Here is a 16,170-nt window from a genome sequence, read left to right on the forward strand (position 1 = left end):
AGCCAGCCGTAGAGTCCCGCTGGGCGTGACGAAGACTGCCCCGGAGGGCAGAGGGAAAGCATTCACGACAATAAACCCCGGTGGCTTCAGAAGGTCGTCGCTCTGACCTGCTCCACGACCTCTATCCCTGTACACGGCAGGCTCGGGAAGGTCGCGAGGGCCCCTGCTCTCTGTCCCAGAGCCCAGCCCTGTGCCGGGCACTGCTGAGTAAGTGAATGAAATATAATCGCGCGGATTCGGAGCGGGGCCTGAGAACTACCCAAGGCCTTTACAGCTGTCTGTTCCTACGCTCCGGTTCTGCCCCGGGAGGAACGTAAATTGGGAGCAGTTACGGGCTTCCCCGGGACGGCCCAGCTTGGAAGGGAGAGCTCCCAGAGGGGCATGGCTTCAGAGTCAGACTGTCACTAACGGTGGTAGTGACAGGTAGCTTTCAGCCAGGGCGCACTGCGGAGCTTGACATGGATGAATTACCTCCTTCAGCCCTCAAACCCCGTCCGCGGCAGGAACGGCCATCCTCGCCGCACAGGCGAGGAGACTGAGGCACGGCGGGGTGCCTCGCGGTCGCTGCACCTTCTTCCGGGAGCCAGGAGGCCACTCTGGGTCCGGGCTCGCCGCTTCTCGCCAGGCGACCTCCGGCTGGAGGGGACCTTCTGTGAGTCTCAGTCCCCTTCTGTGTGTGTGCAGTGGGGGCATAATAAGCACCCCCAGCGCCGAGGGCCAGCGCCGAGGCCCAGCGCCGAGGGCCAGCGCCGAGGGCCAGCACTGAGTTCAGAACCGTGGTCCAAGCATGGACACCCGAGCTCTGCTCACTGGGGTCCAATCCCAGAACGGCCGTTTACATGCCGTGTGACTTTGGGCTCACGACTTAACCTCTCTGAGCCTGGCTTTCCTCCTCTAAAAATGAGGCCAGGAACGACAGTGTCCACCGCATGGGCTGCTGGGAGAATCCGGTAAGAACCTGCCACATCTCACACGGCGGTACAGTCAGCACGGAACAGACTGTGCCGTGGACTTTGGAGGAAAAATATGCACTGCGGTCTCACCTTCCCAGGCGTCTGGGCTGAAGTTCTTGCCTCGCGCCCCGGCCCCGGCCCCAGCCCCGGCCCCGGCCCTGCCCGGCCACCCTTGGAAGTGGGAAGCGCCCATCGGCCTCTCCTCCGCAGGCTGGGGACACAGGATGTGCATTTCTGCTGATCGACAGCGCCCTTTCCCAGCCGGCAAACTCACTCAGCGTCTTCATCATAATTGTTACGGAAAAAGCCAACAGGCAGACAACTTTAAATACTCAGAATACAGACTTTTTTTTTTAATTATTAACTTTTTTTTTTTAACATACCTATGCTATTGGATTGGCCAGGCAATCGTAATTGTTTAAGAGCAAAACAAAACGTTTTGCCGAAACGCAGTGCCAGGGATGGAGGACGTTTCATCTGGATGCGTTTGAATTCCAGTGAAAACAGCGAGTGCCTCTCACGCATTCTCCCTCCCGCGCCCGCGCCCCGCGCCCTCCTCATTAGCGCCGAATACCATGAGAACAGCAGCAGCACCTCCTCTCCAGACTTTTCCAACAGCCTGTCAGAGACGGAACAGTGTGAAAAACAGCTCGGTTTATGAGCGACTTTGTCATTTTTTTTTTTTTTCTGTTTAGGGTAAAACGATGCACCGTAGGGGCCCAGGGAGGGAGCCAGGAGTCTGGGGTGGGCAGGGAGGTGTGAGGCGAGGCAGCCCTTCACCCCGAGAATTCGGTTAGACCATTCAGACTAGCCACGTGACCTTGAACAAGACCCCGTCTCTAAATGAGTTCCCTCCTCCGTGGCGTTCCCTGTGCCTGGAGGGACAGGAGTCTCTGATGGGTTGAGGCTGGGGCTGGGGATGGTCCCTGGGCAGCTGGGGTTTAGTGACAGGAAGCTGTGAGTGGGTCGGGGCATTCGCCTGCAGCGTGTGGGTTTGTCTCCTTGAATCTTCTCAAGGAGCTTCAAGATGGGGCAGCCACCCTGGCCCCATTTTACACTGAAGGGAGGAGGGCCCCGAGACTTTGAATGGCTTTTCTGAGATAATAAGGCCAAGAATTGGGCCAGCCTGGGACCGGAAGCAGTCCTTCTCACCTGTTCTTTCTCTTAAGTCGGGGGGTCTCAAGGCTGAGGGGTGGGCGCTAGAGGGGCGTGTAGGGGGAGGGTGTATATCGCCTTCCAGGCAGGCTCGCCATATTTAGCAAAAGAAAACATAGGATGCTGAGCTGAATCTGAATTTCAGATAAACAAAAAATAATGCCTAAGCCTGTCCCAAATAGCACATAAGACGTACTATTAAAACAAAACAAAACAAAACAAAACAAAAAACACCTACTGTTTATCTGAGGTTCAAATGGAACCGGGCAGCCTGTATGTCACCTGGCAACCCCAGCCTCAGGGCGTACTTGGCAATGCTGGGGAACGTTTTCTGTTGTCCCGACCTGGGAGGTGGGGGCTGATGCTACTGGCCTCCGGGGGCAGAGGCCGGGGATGCTGCTCAGCATCCTCCAGTGCCCAGCAGAGACGTCTCCGGCCGAGCTGTCGCCAGTGCCGGGGCTGAGAGGCCCTGTCCTCGGCACGGCTGTCCTTTACCTTCGGTCCCAGAGACAAGGGCAGTGAGCGAGGCAGCCGTTCTCGGACAGCCCAAGCGGACTCCGTGGGCGTCCGCGTGAACACTCCGCCCATGGCCAGCAATCGGAGACACTGTCGCAGCCACGAGCCTCCTCGTGGACGGGACCCTTGGCTTCACTACCTCGGGTGCAATTTGGAAACACTCGGAGGAAGCTAACGAGAACCTTTGAACTGGCTTTTGGCACCCACCCCCAGGCAGGCCGTAATACATAAGATCTGCGGATGCTTACTGAGGAAAGCGGGACAGTCAAAGGAAATTAAAAGGTTGTGTTTTCCTATTTGTTGTCAGAATCTCCAAGAGACAGCTCTGCGAATGAATCATCGCTCGCTGCGGAACGTGCCCTGGCCTCTCCCTGCTGAGTTCACCACAACCCTGTCGTCAGGAGGGTTGTGCTGAGCCTTGTCCCAGAGCTGGGCGGACGGGCGGGGGAGGCGGCAGGTGAGCGCGGTCGGTCCTCCCTTCCCACGCAAGCCACCGGGCCAGCTCCGCTTTGGGGACGATCAAGGGAGCCGACCTCTCTGGCCGGGTTGGCGTCACTCTCTTGAGAGCTGGAGAAATAGTTATCGCGTCTCCCATCAGATCTCCTAATTCAGTCCGGCGTTTCACAATGCGCAGACACTCCGTGTTGCAACCGGGCCTGGGACGTCAGGAGCCGCGGCCGCGACGTTTCCAAGCGACGGAGCCGTCCGTGGGTTGCTAAAGGAGCTTTTATTAGTTCGGGGTTTTGTTTTGTTTTTCTGTTTGGCGTTGGGTCGTGTTTGAGGGGGTGGAGGGACATATTGGTTCTGTGTGTGCGTCGTCTGGATGGAGCTTTTTCGTCTTTGAAGTTGAAGACCAGTTGTAAATTCCTTGAAGCTCGTCCTGTTTCCTCTTTATATTAGCATGTTAACAAGCTTTGGAAAACTGACAGAGCTTACAGGAAAGAAAGCACAGCTGGGCCGATCCTTCAGCCTGGGCTTTAATTCAAACCAGAGCGGGCGGCGGGCCGCGGCCGGCCGGTGTTTACACGTGCAGCGGGAAGCGCGGGCCGCCCGGGGATGCCGCCCTCGCCGGCGGTGCGCGCGGACGAGGCCCCGGTCGGGTTTAACGAGGAGAGGAAATGCCACCATGCTCTCAACGACTTCTCTCGTCGGGACCCCCACGCCAGAGGAAGTTCAACGATGAAAACGGAAGGAGGGAAAACGCGGAGGGCAGACGTGGAAAGACAGCGGCTCCCGGAAACATGCTCGACGGGAGTCCGGGTCTTCGTCCGTGAATCGCGCGGCGTTTCACACGAGGCGAGAGAGGCCACCGAGCTCACGGCACAGCCGCCTCCTCGTGCCCCCGAGGCCCTCGGCACAGGGAAGCCAGGCGGGACGTCTTCGCAGCACGGAACGAGTCCGAAGGAGGCCGACATGGCAGGACAGACACGCGGCTTGCTCACTGTCCCCGTGCGCAGGGCGGGTCCGATGGCATCCGAGGAGGGCAGGACGTGGAGAGGGGAAGCAGGTGCCGCGGCTGCAGAACTTAACGGTCAAAATCTCAGCGAGGCTCACGTGTGGCTTCCGGAAGAATATGCCCGGCTCCATGTACTAAGCCTGCTCAAACCCGGCCTTCAGACCCCGGCCGCCCTGGCCCCTCCTCCACGCCCTCCGCCCCCTCCCCGGGCATCTGGTCCCTGCCCCTCCCAACAATGGCCCATCCACCCCGCCCGCCTTGCATTCCCATTTTGCTGTTTTCTGTCGCCCTAACAGGAAAACGATGCCCAGGGCACCTCCCCCACATTAGAAAGGGCTTCAGGACAACTGCGTTGATTTTTATTTTGAAGGGATTTCAGAAAAAATAAGTAAGTAAAATGTAAACACTGGTGATGACGTAAACTTCCCGTACTGCCCACCCTGAGCCAACATGTGCTGCGTTTTCACGCGCCCTTGGAGTTTCTGATTGTTACCAAAATTCCACCTGCACCTGGTTATGGGCCCGAAATCCTCTGCCGGAAAGGTAAACAATGGTGGTTGGGATTCACGCTCATTGGAACCATCTTGCTGAACAGGGACCGTGTCTGAGGGGACCAAGAGGGTAACTCACATCCCGGTGAGCAGCGCCCTTTGCACACGGCCTTTGAGGAGTTAGGGGGAACGGTCGAGCTGGGGGTCCCGTGTCACACAGCTCGGGATGAGAACTGAACCTCCCATTACTGGCTGGGCGACGAGTGACCTCACATTTAAAAGGATTGATGATATAAGCTACCTCGGAGGATTGTTTTGGAGACTAAGCGAGGGCACTTGTGGAGTCCCTCCTGGGGCCGGCCACTGAGTGAGTTCCCAGTCAACAGCAGCCGCCACCAGATAGGCCACCCGGACGCTGGACGACGACAGAGCCCACAGCCACTCGTCAAGGTCAAATAATGCCATTTCGATGCGCCCAGAAACCTGGAGGGAATTCTCTTTGGGGCCTATTCGCACAAAATGAAATCGGAGCAGAATACTGGAACTTCCTTTGCCCTCTCCTGCCCATCACGAAGTTATTTTTCACCATATGCCTATGCACGAGTACGTTAGAAATATCTTTTTTTTTTCTTAAACGCCTACAGCACCTGGTCTTCCTAGGTGGTCTCCCATCCAAGGACTAACCAGGCCTGACCCTGCTTAGCTTCCGCGATCCCGTGGGATGGGGCACGTTCGGGGCGGCGTGGCCGTGGACTGAAACGTCTTTACTGAACTTTGTATTGAACAAGTCTTGCGTGTGCACGCTAGAAATTTCAAAACGTTAGAGAAGTGTAAAACATTCCCTCCATTGCACATTTTATCTCCAAGTCCTTAAGAAAACTGCTTTGGGTGGGGTGAGGGGTGGGGGGGGGGCGGGAGCGTCTTTCTGGACTCTGCTTACCCGCACGAGACCTCCGTCTCCAAGCCTTTCTGCCTTCGTAACGTGTCGGGGACGTGCAGGGCACATCTGACCTTTCTTGGGTGTCCTCAGAAGTCTCCGCTCATCCTGGAAATCACTTCCCATCCGAAGGGCTTCTGCCTTCCAAAACCAGGCCCCGTTCCCGGGAGACCTGGTTTTCCGTGTGTGCGGCCTCTGCTCTGCTCCGGAATTTACACAAATCACAGGGAGCCCGTCCTTTCAAAACTGAAGATCTGACAACTATTTACACGCTGAATGAGAGCCAAGCTACATCCACTTTTAGATGTTTACATCGGCTCGGCAGCTGCTCCAAAGCAAAGGCCACGTGGGCTCCTTGAGGCCCGAGCCCAGAGTCCGCCGGCCGCCTCTCCGCGACCTGACACATGGCGCTGGGGGCAAACAAGATGCACCATCCTTAGGCTAAAACAGCCCCCGCCACTGCGCCCCCCCCCACCCGTCGCCCTTCCCCTTTACAGCCCTTACTGAACAGATGCACTGTGCTGAAACTAATCACTCGCTCATCTAATTACTGTCTGTGTCCCTACTAGAAGGTAAGCTTCACGAGGACAGGGACTTCGTTTTATTCTCTTCTGTGACCCGATGCCTAGAACAGCGCCGACCACAGAGTAGGAGCCGGATGAACACACGCCTCCTCCCATCCGCGCCGCACTGCAGCCAGGTCTCCGTCCCGAATGGAGGACGCCCCCCCATCCCCGCACCCACACTGAGCTCAGACACTCCCAGCCTCCCCGCTGCCAGCCCCGCCCTGCAGGGTGAATTCCAGCTCCCTCAGCCCCGGGATACTCCTTCCCCGTCCTGTCCTCGGCCCTCCTCATGCTCATGCTCCAGACACAGGGAGTGTCTTTGGTCCCTTGGAGACGAAAGCCCTCTTGTTCCCGGAAGCAAAGGCTTCTCCCGGGAGGTGTCCGGAACAGAGGCCTGAGGGCAAGCACACCGAGCCATGCAGATGCGGGGGCAGGGGGTGAAAGTTTTCCCCGGCAGCTAGAACAGCCAGGGCAAAGGCCCGGGGGCCGGGCTGCGACCGGTCAAAGCCAGCAAGACGCAGTGGACCCCGAGCAAGCGGAGAGGGCAAGAGGGGAGGGGCGGGGCGGGCGAGACAGCACACGGTCTGGACGGGCGGGGTGCGGGGGACGCGGGGCCACCGTGAGGCCGCCGGCTTGTACCCTGGGTGAGACAGGGCTGCGGGAAGGCTGCAGCAACGAGCCGGCGGTAACGTACACTGTTACCACAGGCCTCTCTGGCACCGGGCGGAGAACAGCCCGGGGCGCGGCCGGGCGAGGGCAAAGCGGGGGGGGGGGGGGGGGGGGGGGGGGGGGGGGGCGGTGGCTAGCAGGAGGCTCGGTGGGGGCCCGGGTGCGGTACAGGGCTCCGCCTGGTCCGAGGAAGCGGCGACGGTGGTGGCATTCTGCACGTGGGTCTCGGCAGAGCTGGCAGGATTCGGATGAGGGGTGTGAGGGGGTGCCAGGCTCAGTCGGGGGGACTTCGCGTCGCCGCTGACCACGGAAGGGACACAAAGGTGCCTGCTTCGGCCGCCCCCGGTCTCCTGACACCTCGCACAACACCGAGCGCGCTGCGACGCGGGAAGCGGCCCCTGAGCGCCCCTCTGCGGCTTCTCCTCCCTCCTGTCTGCTGCCTGAAGCGTGGACGTGATGGCTGGAGCTGCCGCAGCCGCGGCGGACCACAGGGCGACGTTTTCACCAATATTCGTTTTTCCAAATGGGAAGTATATCCACCCAGCCACCACCCTGCGTCGCGCTGCGGTGACCAGCTGTGGTTTAAAGACTGCGCCTGGGGACACGCCTCTGTTGAGACCACCGACTCGGGGGGCAGGAGCCCGGCTTCCCGGAGGAAGGCCTGGTGGCACCACCCTCCGGCGTCCTGCCTGAAACCCACCCGACGTGCCCTCATCGGACCTTGTCCCGGCCCCTTCTCTGCTCCGGTGCGGCCACCGCATGTCCTGCGGCCGCCCAGGCGCACTGCAGGCCGAAGGCTCTGTCAGTTAGTCCCCACCACACTGAGCGGCCCGACCGGGCACTGCTGATCCTCCCCTCGTTGGCAAACTGGAGCTGTCAGCACTCGACTCAAGAGCTGCCCAGGGGACCGTCCACGGGGAGGCAGGTGCTGTCAGGGCACAGCGCCCGTTGCCAAGGGTGGACCGCAGTCCCCAAACCCACCGGTAGGGTCCAGCCCAGGACCCCAACAGAGGGTCTGGCCAGCGGAGCCTGTCCTTGGGGAAAACGTGGGGACGTTAAGTTTACAGGCAAAGTGTGTCGCAGGTGAGTTAACTTCACTGCAGCAGAAAATTCTTCCTCGCCATTGGAGCAGAGTCTTCTAATTCGCTCCCTCCCTTGTCAAACAAATCTCTTCGTGTGCCTTTAGGTCTAAAAATCACATTTAAATATTTGATTCGCTGCCATGAGCCGAGGAGAAAAACTTCCACTGATGGACGGCTGACGAGCTATGTGGGGAATGTCTGCTCCCCATTCAGCCTGCACGGCTCGGCCGGGCCTCTCCCGCTCGCGCACTTTCAAGAAAATAAAACAAACGCAGCGCTGAGGCGCTCGGAGGGCAGGCTGCCGGTGGGGATTAGGGCGTGGAGTTTGCCAGGAAGTCGCTGAATGATCCACTTTATCCAGTTGTGTCTGTTGATTTTACTCAGGAATTTTTTTTTTTCTCTCAGCAAACATCATTACACGGCAAGGTGTGTTTTCCTTTCTTTCTGGAGAAATGAAAGATGTTTGTAACTAGAGAGATATGAAATGAGCAGGCTCTTCTGATTTTTATTTTTTAAGGATGAGGGGCACAGCCAGGGAGAAATAAAACCCGAATGTCACAGAGGTTCCCGCAGCACCCTGGACCCACAATGCCCCGTCCACCGTGGCGAGAACAGAGCTTTCAAGTGGCAGCCACGGGCGTCAACTCCAAAACCCTAAGTCAGACGCCGGGAGGAGATACCACATCGGGACCTCATCCACCAGCTGATCTCCTCTTCACTTAATCCTGGCGGCCAAATGTCACATTTCTGTCTTCCTCCACAAAGAGTCAGCCTAAAGCATGCGGCGTTATTAAAATTCCACGACCGACCAGAAAATCCTCAGGAAGAGCAAACGTTTGTTTTTCCTATATTGGATGTGGCTGAAAGAATTTTTCTCTTTCCTTTTCCTTCTGATTTGATCTTTTTTTTCGATGCAGAAACTGCCTGGGAAACTGGTGGCCTTCTGGAGGGACAGAAAGGTCCCTGCGATGTGCACGCAAACGTTTGCCCACGGCAGGCACCCGCCCCCCGCCCAACCCCCCACCCCCATGAGCCTGCAGCCCGAGCCCGGGGCTCGCAAGCAGCTTTGAAGCCGGAACCAGCAACAGCCTTTCCTACGCTCACTGGCGGGTACCACCAGCCCTTCCGCCCATCTGAGAAAGTTCTGGGCGGCAGGGGCGTCTGCTCACCTCGGGAGCCTGGGGTCTCGTGCTGGGCCGGAGGCACAGGAGCTCCCCACGGCGCCCGGATATCTGCTGCGAAGGGGACCCCAGGCAGCGGCCGCGGCGACAGCCAGGCCTCACCCGTGGCCTCAGTTTGCACGACTTACGGGTTTCAGTTATTCCTAACGACTTATCGAATCCTGGGGCAGCCAGGCGGGTACACGGCGCGGGTCTCCTTCTCGAGAGACGCTTCTCGGAGGAACGGTGGTGTCCGACGGCTGCGGATGCCACACTTTCAGATGCGCTGGGGTCGTGCCGTCCCGGCTGCCTCTGGCCAATGACAGAGCACGGCCACTTCAGCCGGGCGGGGCCCTCGAGGGTCCGTCTCCGCTCAGGGTCTCCCGCCGCGGGCTGAGACTTCACAGAGCTGCCCTGTGGTCGGCCCCTCGCCCTCCCTCGCTCCCTTGGCAGGTGCCCCCTGACTAGCATCTGGAGCCCTCCCTGCCACTCGCTCTCGTCTCCCCTCCGGCTCCACGGGCCTTTCATCCGGGACATCTCTGGCATCCGGTTTTCTCTCGGTGTCTGATTTCTGGACGACCTGGTCCGACACAAACAGCCCTGTGCCAGGCATCGGGAACTCGGCGGTGAGGCGGTCTGTTCCTGCGGCCTTTCCTGATCCACCAAACGAGGATGAGGGGCCCCCCGTCAAAATGCCCCAGCACCCGATACCGAGACAACCTCGAACTCCTACCGGGTTCCGGGGTGTGGTGACGGCTGTGGGCATGCTGTCCGGTTCACCCTGCGTTGCTGTGGTACCCACTAGACAGACGAAGAACCAGACTGGGAGAGGCCGGTCCCTGCCCAGGGCCACGAGGAGTGACTGAGCGGGTGGTGGCTTAGGACGCTGACTCCAGCTGTGCCCTCCACCGGAGCCTGAGGGGCCACCTCGCTGTCCTGCACCCCTCGTTCCCAGCCAGGAGGACTGCCTGCCACCCTAAGGCTCTCTGGTTAGCTGCAGCAAGAGTTAGCCGAAGGGTCTGGGGACGGTCACAGGAGTGAGCCAGGCTTCGAGCCGCGGGGGCCGGGGCCTGGCATGAGCGGACGGCTGCACGGAGTGGCCGGAGGAGGCTGTGCCTTACGAAGCCCCTCAGTGCAGGTCGCGGAAGGCGGGCACCTGGACCCACCTTCCCCTGGAGAGGCTGCCGGAAGCGGGCAGTAGGTGTTGTGGCCTCCAACCAGCCAACGTCCTCTCCAAGTACCAGAAGGAGCCCCGTGCAGAGCCCTGCACGACACCCATGGTCCCTGGCAGGTGCTCGGTGAAGGCTGGGCGGAAGGAAGGAGGGCCAGACGCGTGGAAGGGTGTCTGCCCCCACGATCCCTTTTGAAGTGAGGAGGGCGGTGTTAACTGATAACTGGTTAATAATTAATTATGTGGATGTGGCCTAGGGGCTGGAGAAACGGGCCCCTGCGAACCGAGAAAGAGACAGCAGCCCATGAACGGCCAGAAAGCGCGGCACACGCTGTGACAGAAGGTTCACCCAGGGCTTTGGGACTTAGAAGAGGAGGCACCGAGTCGCCCTTAGGAGAGAGCACGGTCAAGAGCAGTCGCACCGGAGACCGGGCGCGTGAGCGCGGCGGAGGGACAAGGCGGCGCCCGACCTGAGGGCGGCGTCCCGGGGCCGTACCAGCTGCCCGCGGCCGCCGTGACCAGTCGGCGCAGACGCGGTGGTTTCCAACGACACGCACCTGTCGGCGCCCTGGAGGCCGGAGTTCCTGCAGAGACTGTGCTGGGCTGAAGCCGGGGCGTCCCCGGGGCTGTGTTCCTTCAGGAGCCTCCAGAGGAGAATCCACTGCATTGCTACTTCTGGCTTCTTGGGGAACACGCGAGTGCCTGGGACGTCGTCGAGGACCCCTACGGAGATCCGGAAGGATTCTGGACAGTGAAGCAAGAGGCAACCGGATCTGCTTCCCAGAAACTGCCTCTCCGGCAGGTTATGGGTAAGAGACTGGAAGAGATCAAGAGCGGGACTAAAGAGGCACACGAGAACACGCCTGTAGTCGGGGAGGCTGCGGGACGGTGGCCTGGCCCCCGGGGCGGGGCAGGGGTGGTGGAAAGGGGCAGAAGGGTGCTTCGGACCAATGGTTCTCAGCCGGGGCGGCTGTGCCCCAGACGCCCGACAAGGTCTGCAGGCGTTTCGGGCTGTGATTGCCCAATTATCCCACCTGGACGATCCCGACGCTCTCCCATCTCGAGATCCTTGTTCACTTCTGCAAAGTCCCTTTCACCACAGGAGGAACCGTATTCACAGGTCCGGGCACAGGGCGTGGATCTTTGGGGACCGCTGCTCAGCCTACTGCAAGAGTCTGTTTCTACTGCCTGCGACCAAAGAATTCTGGCTGATAGAACAAAGGTCGTAAACCCAGGGTCTAAAGACACTGCATTTTGTTTTTAATTTGAGTTAGAAGTCCTTAGGAATGGCTCGAACCCCACAGTTCACTCAAGCCCTGGGACTGTCTTTTGGTTTTAGTTTTTAAGTTACCTGCCTAACCCCCGAGGGCACTAGGCCTGCCATCCCAGGGGTAGGTTTATGCCTATGCCTTCCAAAGAGTGGCCCCATCTTACCACCCGAGCGCCTGAGGGCTTGGCAGGTGGACGTGGTGGGACCGGCATCGCTCTTGGCGACTCCAGCCAAGGACAGAAGGGTGTACCTAGGCAGGATCTAGACAGGATGAATGGATGGGTGGGCGGGTGCACGGACAGACGGACGGACAGGCGTCGGGATGGATGTTGGGATGAATAGTGGGAGGGAGGGAGGGAGAGAGGGATGGAGGGATGGTAGGTTGGGTGGAAGGAAGAAAAGATGCATAGATGGGATGGAGGGGTGAATGGGTAGGAAGAAAAAAAAAGATTCTAAGGAGTTTACCAGGATGAGGCCCAGAAGTAGGAAAGATACGGGAGAAGAAAACAAATAGATGTGTTTATGGCATACACAGGACTGAAAGGAGGAGGTGGAAACTTTGCTGTTTTGTGTTTGAAATAGAAATTCTCTTGAAAATAAACCTCCGGTTGGTTTTGTTTCTGCAAAACAAACAACAGACCGCGGCTTACAACCTCATTACAGAGCGCACCCACGTCACCCACCCTCGGCCTGCCGAGTCCATTTGCAAGATCCGGTCCAATGAACCAAGAACCCAGAAAGGAGACGGAGTGGGCAGAGGACAGACTCAAACGCTCTCAAACAGCTATAAAAAAAACAAACCTCGAGGTTCAGGGGGGAAAAAGTAATCATCCTGTAATTGACTGTTTACTAATGGAATCTATTAATTTATAGCCACAAAAGAATCAGCTAATTTGTGGTTAATGGTGTTTAAAAGATAGACAACACAGATTAGCTCCGTGGAGCACCAGCCGGCTCTCCGGGACTCAGCTCCCGGCGCGGGAGGCGAGGCGGAGGACAGTGGTGGCGGGTGGTCAGCTGGGAGGCTGGGAGGGGAGAGAGATTTGGGAGGGACCGGGGGGGTCTCAACCTCCAAAGGAGCCTTATTCACCCTCCGGAGCTGCCTTTCAAACCGCACATCCCCCCTCCAGGACCAGCGTCATGGCTGCTCCCCGCCCACAGGACCCCACCCCGCAGCAGCCCACAGCGGCCCCAGCCCCGGGGTTTCCGCCTCTGGTCTGCTGGGGCTGCTGCCGGGCCCACCTCTCCTTCCTTCCCTGCGAAAAACAAAACATCGTTACAGCCAACTGCATGACTGTCGCTTGGATCGGAGGCCACACTAAGTGCCTCGCATACATTATCTATCTCAAGGGCGCCTCGGAACCCCCCACGAAGTTGGTCTCAGTCCCGGCCCCACTTTACAGGGAAGGGAACCGGGGCCTGGAAAGGTGAAGCGATTCGCCCCGAGTGTCGCCGCGTCTGTGGCTGGGTCTGATGCTTGGGTCTGAGTCTGTCTGATCCCGGATCCCAGTGTCTCCGATCCCGGACCCCACTCTGTCTGATCCTGGACCCAGGTCTCTCCAATCCCGGATCCAAGCTCTACATTGACATTTCCCAAACCTTACTCATTTTCACGACTATATTTCTGCCATTTCCCCAAGCCTCCCATATTTACAATTTTTCCTTAAAATCGACTTTCGCCTCCTTTTTTCGATTTTAGTTTCATCCCTAGCGATATTACCTGGGTCCGATGAGTTCATAATAATTGTTTCTAAGTCAGGAGTAAACATCTGACAGCTGGTCTATGCGCTTGCCTGCGCCCACCTTACAATGTCGCACACCCTGTGGTACTAGAGCTACACGAATTCCAGTGACGCATTCCTGAACCCAGAATCGCATGGCTGTGTACGGTACCCTGCGTGCCTGGTCACACCTGACCCTCCTCAGCCTGGCCTGACACAGCCCACCCTGGGGAGAGCGCGGGACGCCCACCCTGCTCCTGCAGCCCACAGGCACCCTTCCCTTTGTGCACAGAAAATTCATGTCATTGGCTGACCACGAAAGACAGGATGAAAATGAGCAGACGGGATTTGTGTCCTCAAATAGATTATAAGATCCCTGAGGATTTAAAAACATCTCTTGAGGATTAAGCTCCGTGGGAAGCAGAGATGGAAGCACACAGTAGGCGCTTAATAGAGCCCGGGGACGTGGCTGATGGGGACGCAGCGTGGAGAGGCAGGAGGCCTCCCTGTCGTGGCTGGGCCCGGGCCAGCCCGAATCCCTTCTTTCCCGCCAACGGTGCTCAGAACTCTCCTGGGAACGCCTCCTCCCTTCTCTCGGCCCAGCGCCCTAGTGTGAGCCCGCGACCCCAGCGTGGGCCCGCGACCCCAGCCTGGGTGATAGGTGCTGGACACCCCCAAGCCGTTGCGACTGGTTCGGGGATGGGCCCATGACCCCAGACGTGGCCGAGGGGGTCGGGCCCCGGATGTTTGTTCCAGCTGCCGGGGCAGAAGCTCCCACCTGCCCAGAGGGACTCCGGGAGGCCGTGACGCGGGCCTAGGGATGCGGGCAGCTGCCCTGCTTCCACGGGAAGCCTGCAAGGTGGGGGCAGGCGCACGGGGAGAGGGCGGGGCCGGCGACACTGAGAACCCGGATGGAGACCTTCCCGAAACAGGCTCTACCCGCGGGTGTTCAGCCAATTAATCTCCTCTGGCACAAGCCTTTTCGGATAAGGTCTTCTGTTACTTGCAACCAATACAGCCTGGAGGGGCCCCTGGCTAGGAGTCAGGTGACTGCATCTCCATGTGACATCTCACGTGACCTCGCCTCAGAGCCTCCTCTGACCACTCCTCTCAAACTGCCTTCCACTTCCCCTCCCCGGTCGCTTCCGGTCCCAGTCCAGCCCCGCACCCCACAACCGTTAATCCCGTGTTCAGGACTTTGTCTGCTCGACATCTGTCCCCCTCGCTGCTGCACCCCCAGCGCTCGGAGCAGACCCGGCACCCGGGAGGCCCTCGGAACCCGCCTGTCGCAGGGTCCTGGCCTCAGCGTACCCACCTGTGAAACGGGAGGGGGGGCCCTTCCCTTCGCTGGGCTCCCCCACTCTGGGAACACGCTGAGAGGGTTTCGGCCACAGGCGCGCGCGTCCCCAGCAGCCTACCCCGCGCGCGCAGGGAGGGAGTCTGTACCACCGTGTTCCCCCGCTCTTTCCTGTTTCCTCTGCCCGGGCCACCTCGTTACCCAGGAAGTCCCCGCACGCCTACACAGCCCTTCAGGCTGCGACTCAGGCCCGTCCTCAGGCCTGGGGTTCAACGGCCACTCCGGGCCCTTAAGAGCGGAAAGGGACCCGTGGGGAGTGACAAGAGACCCTGGGAGAAAAGAAATGCTCAGAGTTGCCCTCACCTCACGTTCTCCCCGCTCACAGGAGCCCTTGTGCTCCTCCGGCGACCAGTCTCTGCAGTTGCTGAACGTTCCTTTCTTGTCTACACCTACAACAAAGCTCATCTGGAGACCTGGGCGCAAAAGATGAGAATAAAATAAATAAACTATCTGTTTAATCATTCCTATTGTCAAAACAAGGGCCGCGCCAACATATCTAGGCTCTGACTCACGGTGCCTGACACCCCCCTGGGGGGGGGGGTGGCGGCCAGGGAGCAGACATTTCTCTGCCCATTTTCCAGATGAGCTCAGAGGAAGCTGGGAGGTTGGGCAGGGGACACCCGCGGCCAACAACAGAAGCGAAACCACTTCCTTCCTGGGGTCAGGCATTCCATCTCAGAGGAAGGCCGCAGGCTGCCTGGGACGCGGGTTTTAGCATTCATTCATTCACTCGCTCGTTCATTAATCCAGAGAATTAACGGCCCGTGCTGCATGCTTCCCTGTGCCCTGAGCTCCGTGGGAGGAAGTGCAGGAATTAGCTGTCCCTTGGCTGGATGGGGAGGTTTAATGAGTTAATCGTTGAAAGTATTTTTCCTAGTTTGTTCTTTGTCTTTTAATTGTGTTTGTGGTGTTTCTTGAGTCCAGGAATTTTTAATGTTTACACAGTTGAATCTTTTTGGTTTTCTTTGGGGTGCCTGGCCTTACATGCCTGGAAAGGGCTTCGGTGGACAGTGCTTATTGATTGAGATCATAGGTCATGATCAGAGAGGGGTGAAGCGGGGAGAGCCTGATCATTCCTTCACTCTACGAATGCGGAAACGGAGGCTCCACCGTGAGTGAACAGCGGGGCCCAAGGTCGGCAGCCCTGACTCTCTGCCGATGCTCTCACTACTATGTAATTAATTAAGAGGAACACGTATTAAGAAAAGATGGGGGCGCTGCCCAGACTGCGTGCCCAAGGGACTGTCGAACGGCCCCTCCACAGTCAAAAGGCCGTTCTGCTCACCATACACATATACTGCATCCGGTTCACTCTGAAGACCTGCCCAACTCCACGGTGGCAATGGGCCCCCAAAATCATCCCCCCCAAAGGCCCTTCTAGGCGTATGAGGGCAGACGCCGCACAGGAAGAGACGAAACGGTTCAACATAAACATCGAAAATGCCTGGATTTCAAAAACCACAACCGATTAAATTAAAAGACAAAACAACTGGGAAAAATACTTCCAATGGAGATGACAAAGTATTAAGACTTCTGAAATCTACAAAGCTCTTACAGAGCAATAAAAATGGCTAAAGAAAAATGAGGGAAATCACAAAAGTGGAAATGCAAATGGGCAATACACTTACAAAAAATGTTTAAATTCATTAGTAATCAAAGCAGTTGA

General features: G+C 58.3%; 1 protein-coding gene across 9 annotated transcripts; it reads right to left on the reverse strand.

The window, feature by feature from the left end:
* Positions 1–1,312: 1,312 nt before the first annotated feature.
* Positions 1,313–14,912, reverse strand: LOC118609963. Of its 9 annotated transcripts, none has more exons than XR_004953532.1 (5): positions 14,808–14,912; positions 11,191–11,344; positions 10,714–10,900; positions 5,512–5,708; positions 1,313–4,148 (listed from the first exon to the last, which is right to left on the reverse strand). XR_004953532.1 is itself a non-coding variant. In XM_036229248.1 (5 exons), exons 1-4 carry the CDS (start codon positions 14,907–14,909, stop codon positions 9,762–9,764), a joined length of 468 nt encoding a protein of 155 aa, XP_036085141.1. In that variant the 5' UTR covers positions 14,910–14,912; the 3' UTR covers positions 8,873–9,297; positions 9,719–9,761. The 9 variants fall into 9 exon arrangements, 8 of the variants coding, with proteins under 8 accessions (XP_036085139.1, XP_036085135.1, XP_036085136.1 ...); XM_036229248.1 differs by lacking the exons at positions 1,313–4,148; positions 5,512–5,708 and adding exons at positions 8,873–9,297; positions 9,719–9,786; XM_036229246.1 differs by lacking the exon at positions 10,714–10,900 and having other exon boundaries at positions 1,313–4,140.
* Positions 14,913–16,170: the final 1,258 nt, after the last annotated feature.

The sequence above is a fragment of the Rousettus aegyptiacus genome, unplaced genomic scaffold (assembly GCF_014176215.1).
Source record: "Rousettus aegyptiacus isolate mRouAeg1 unplaced genomic scaffold, mRouAeg1.p scaffold_m13_p_12, whole genome shotgun sequence".
In the NCBI taxonomy this organism is placed as follows: Eukaryota; Metazoa; Chordata; class Mammalia; order Chiroptera; family Pteropodidae; genus Rousettus; species Rousettus aegyptiacus.

Bases quoted from the DNA above. Each gene is read 5' to 3' on its own strand.
- LOC118609963 (XM_036229242.1), bottom strand. From the start codon at position 14,909: ATGAGCTTTGTTGTAGGTGTAGACAAGAAAGGAACGTTCAGCAACTGC. The intron at 11,345-14,807 runs GTGAGGGCAACT...CTTTGGTCGCAG, and splicing joins GTGAGCGGGGAGAACGTGAG to GCAGTAGAAACAGACTCTTG. The intron at 4,149-5,511 runs GTAAGCAGAGTC...TTGACCGTTAAG, and splicing joins GAGACGGAGGTCTCGTGCGG to TTCTGCAGCCGCGGCACCTG.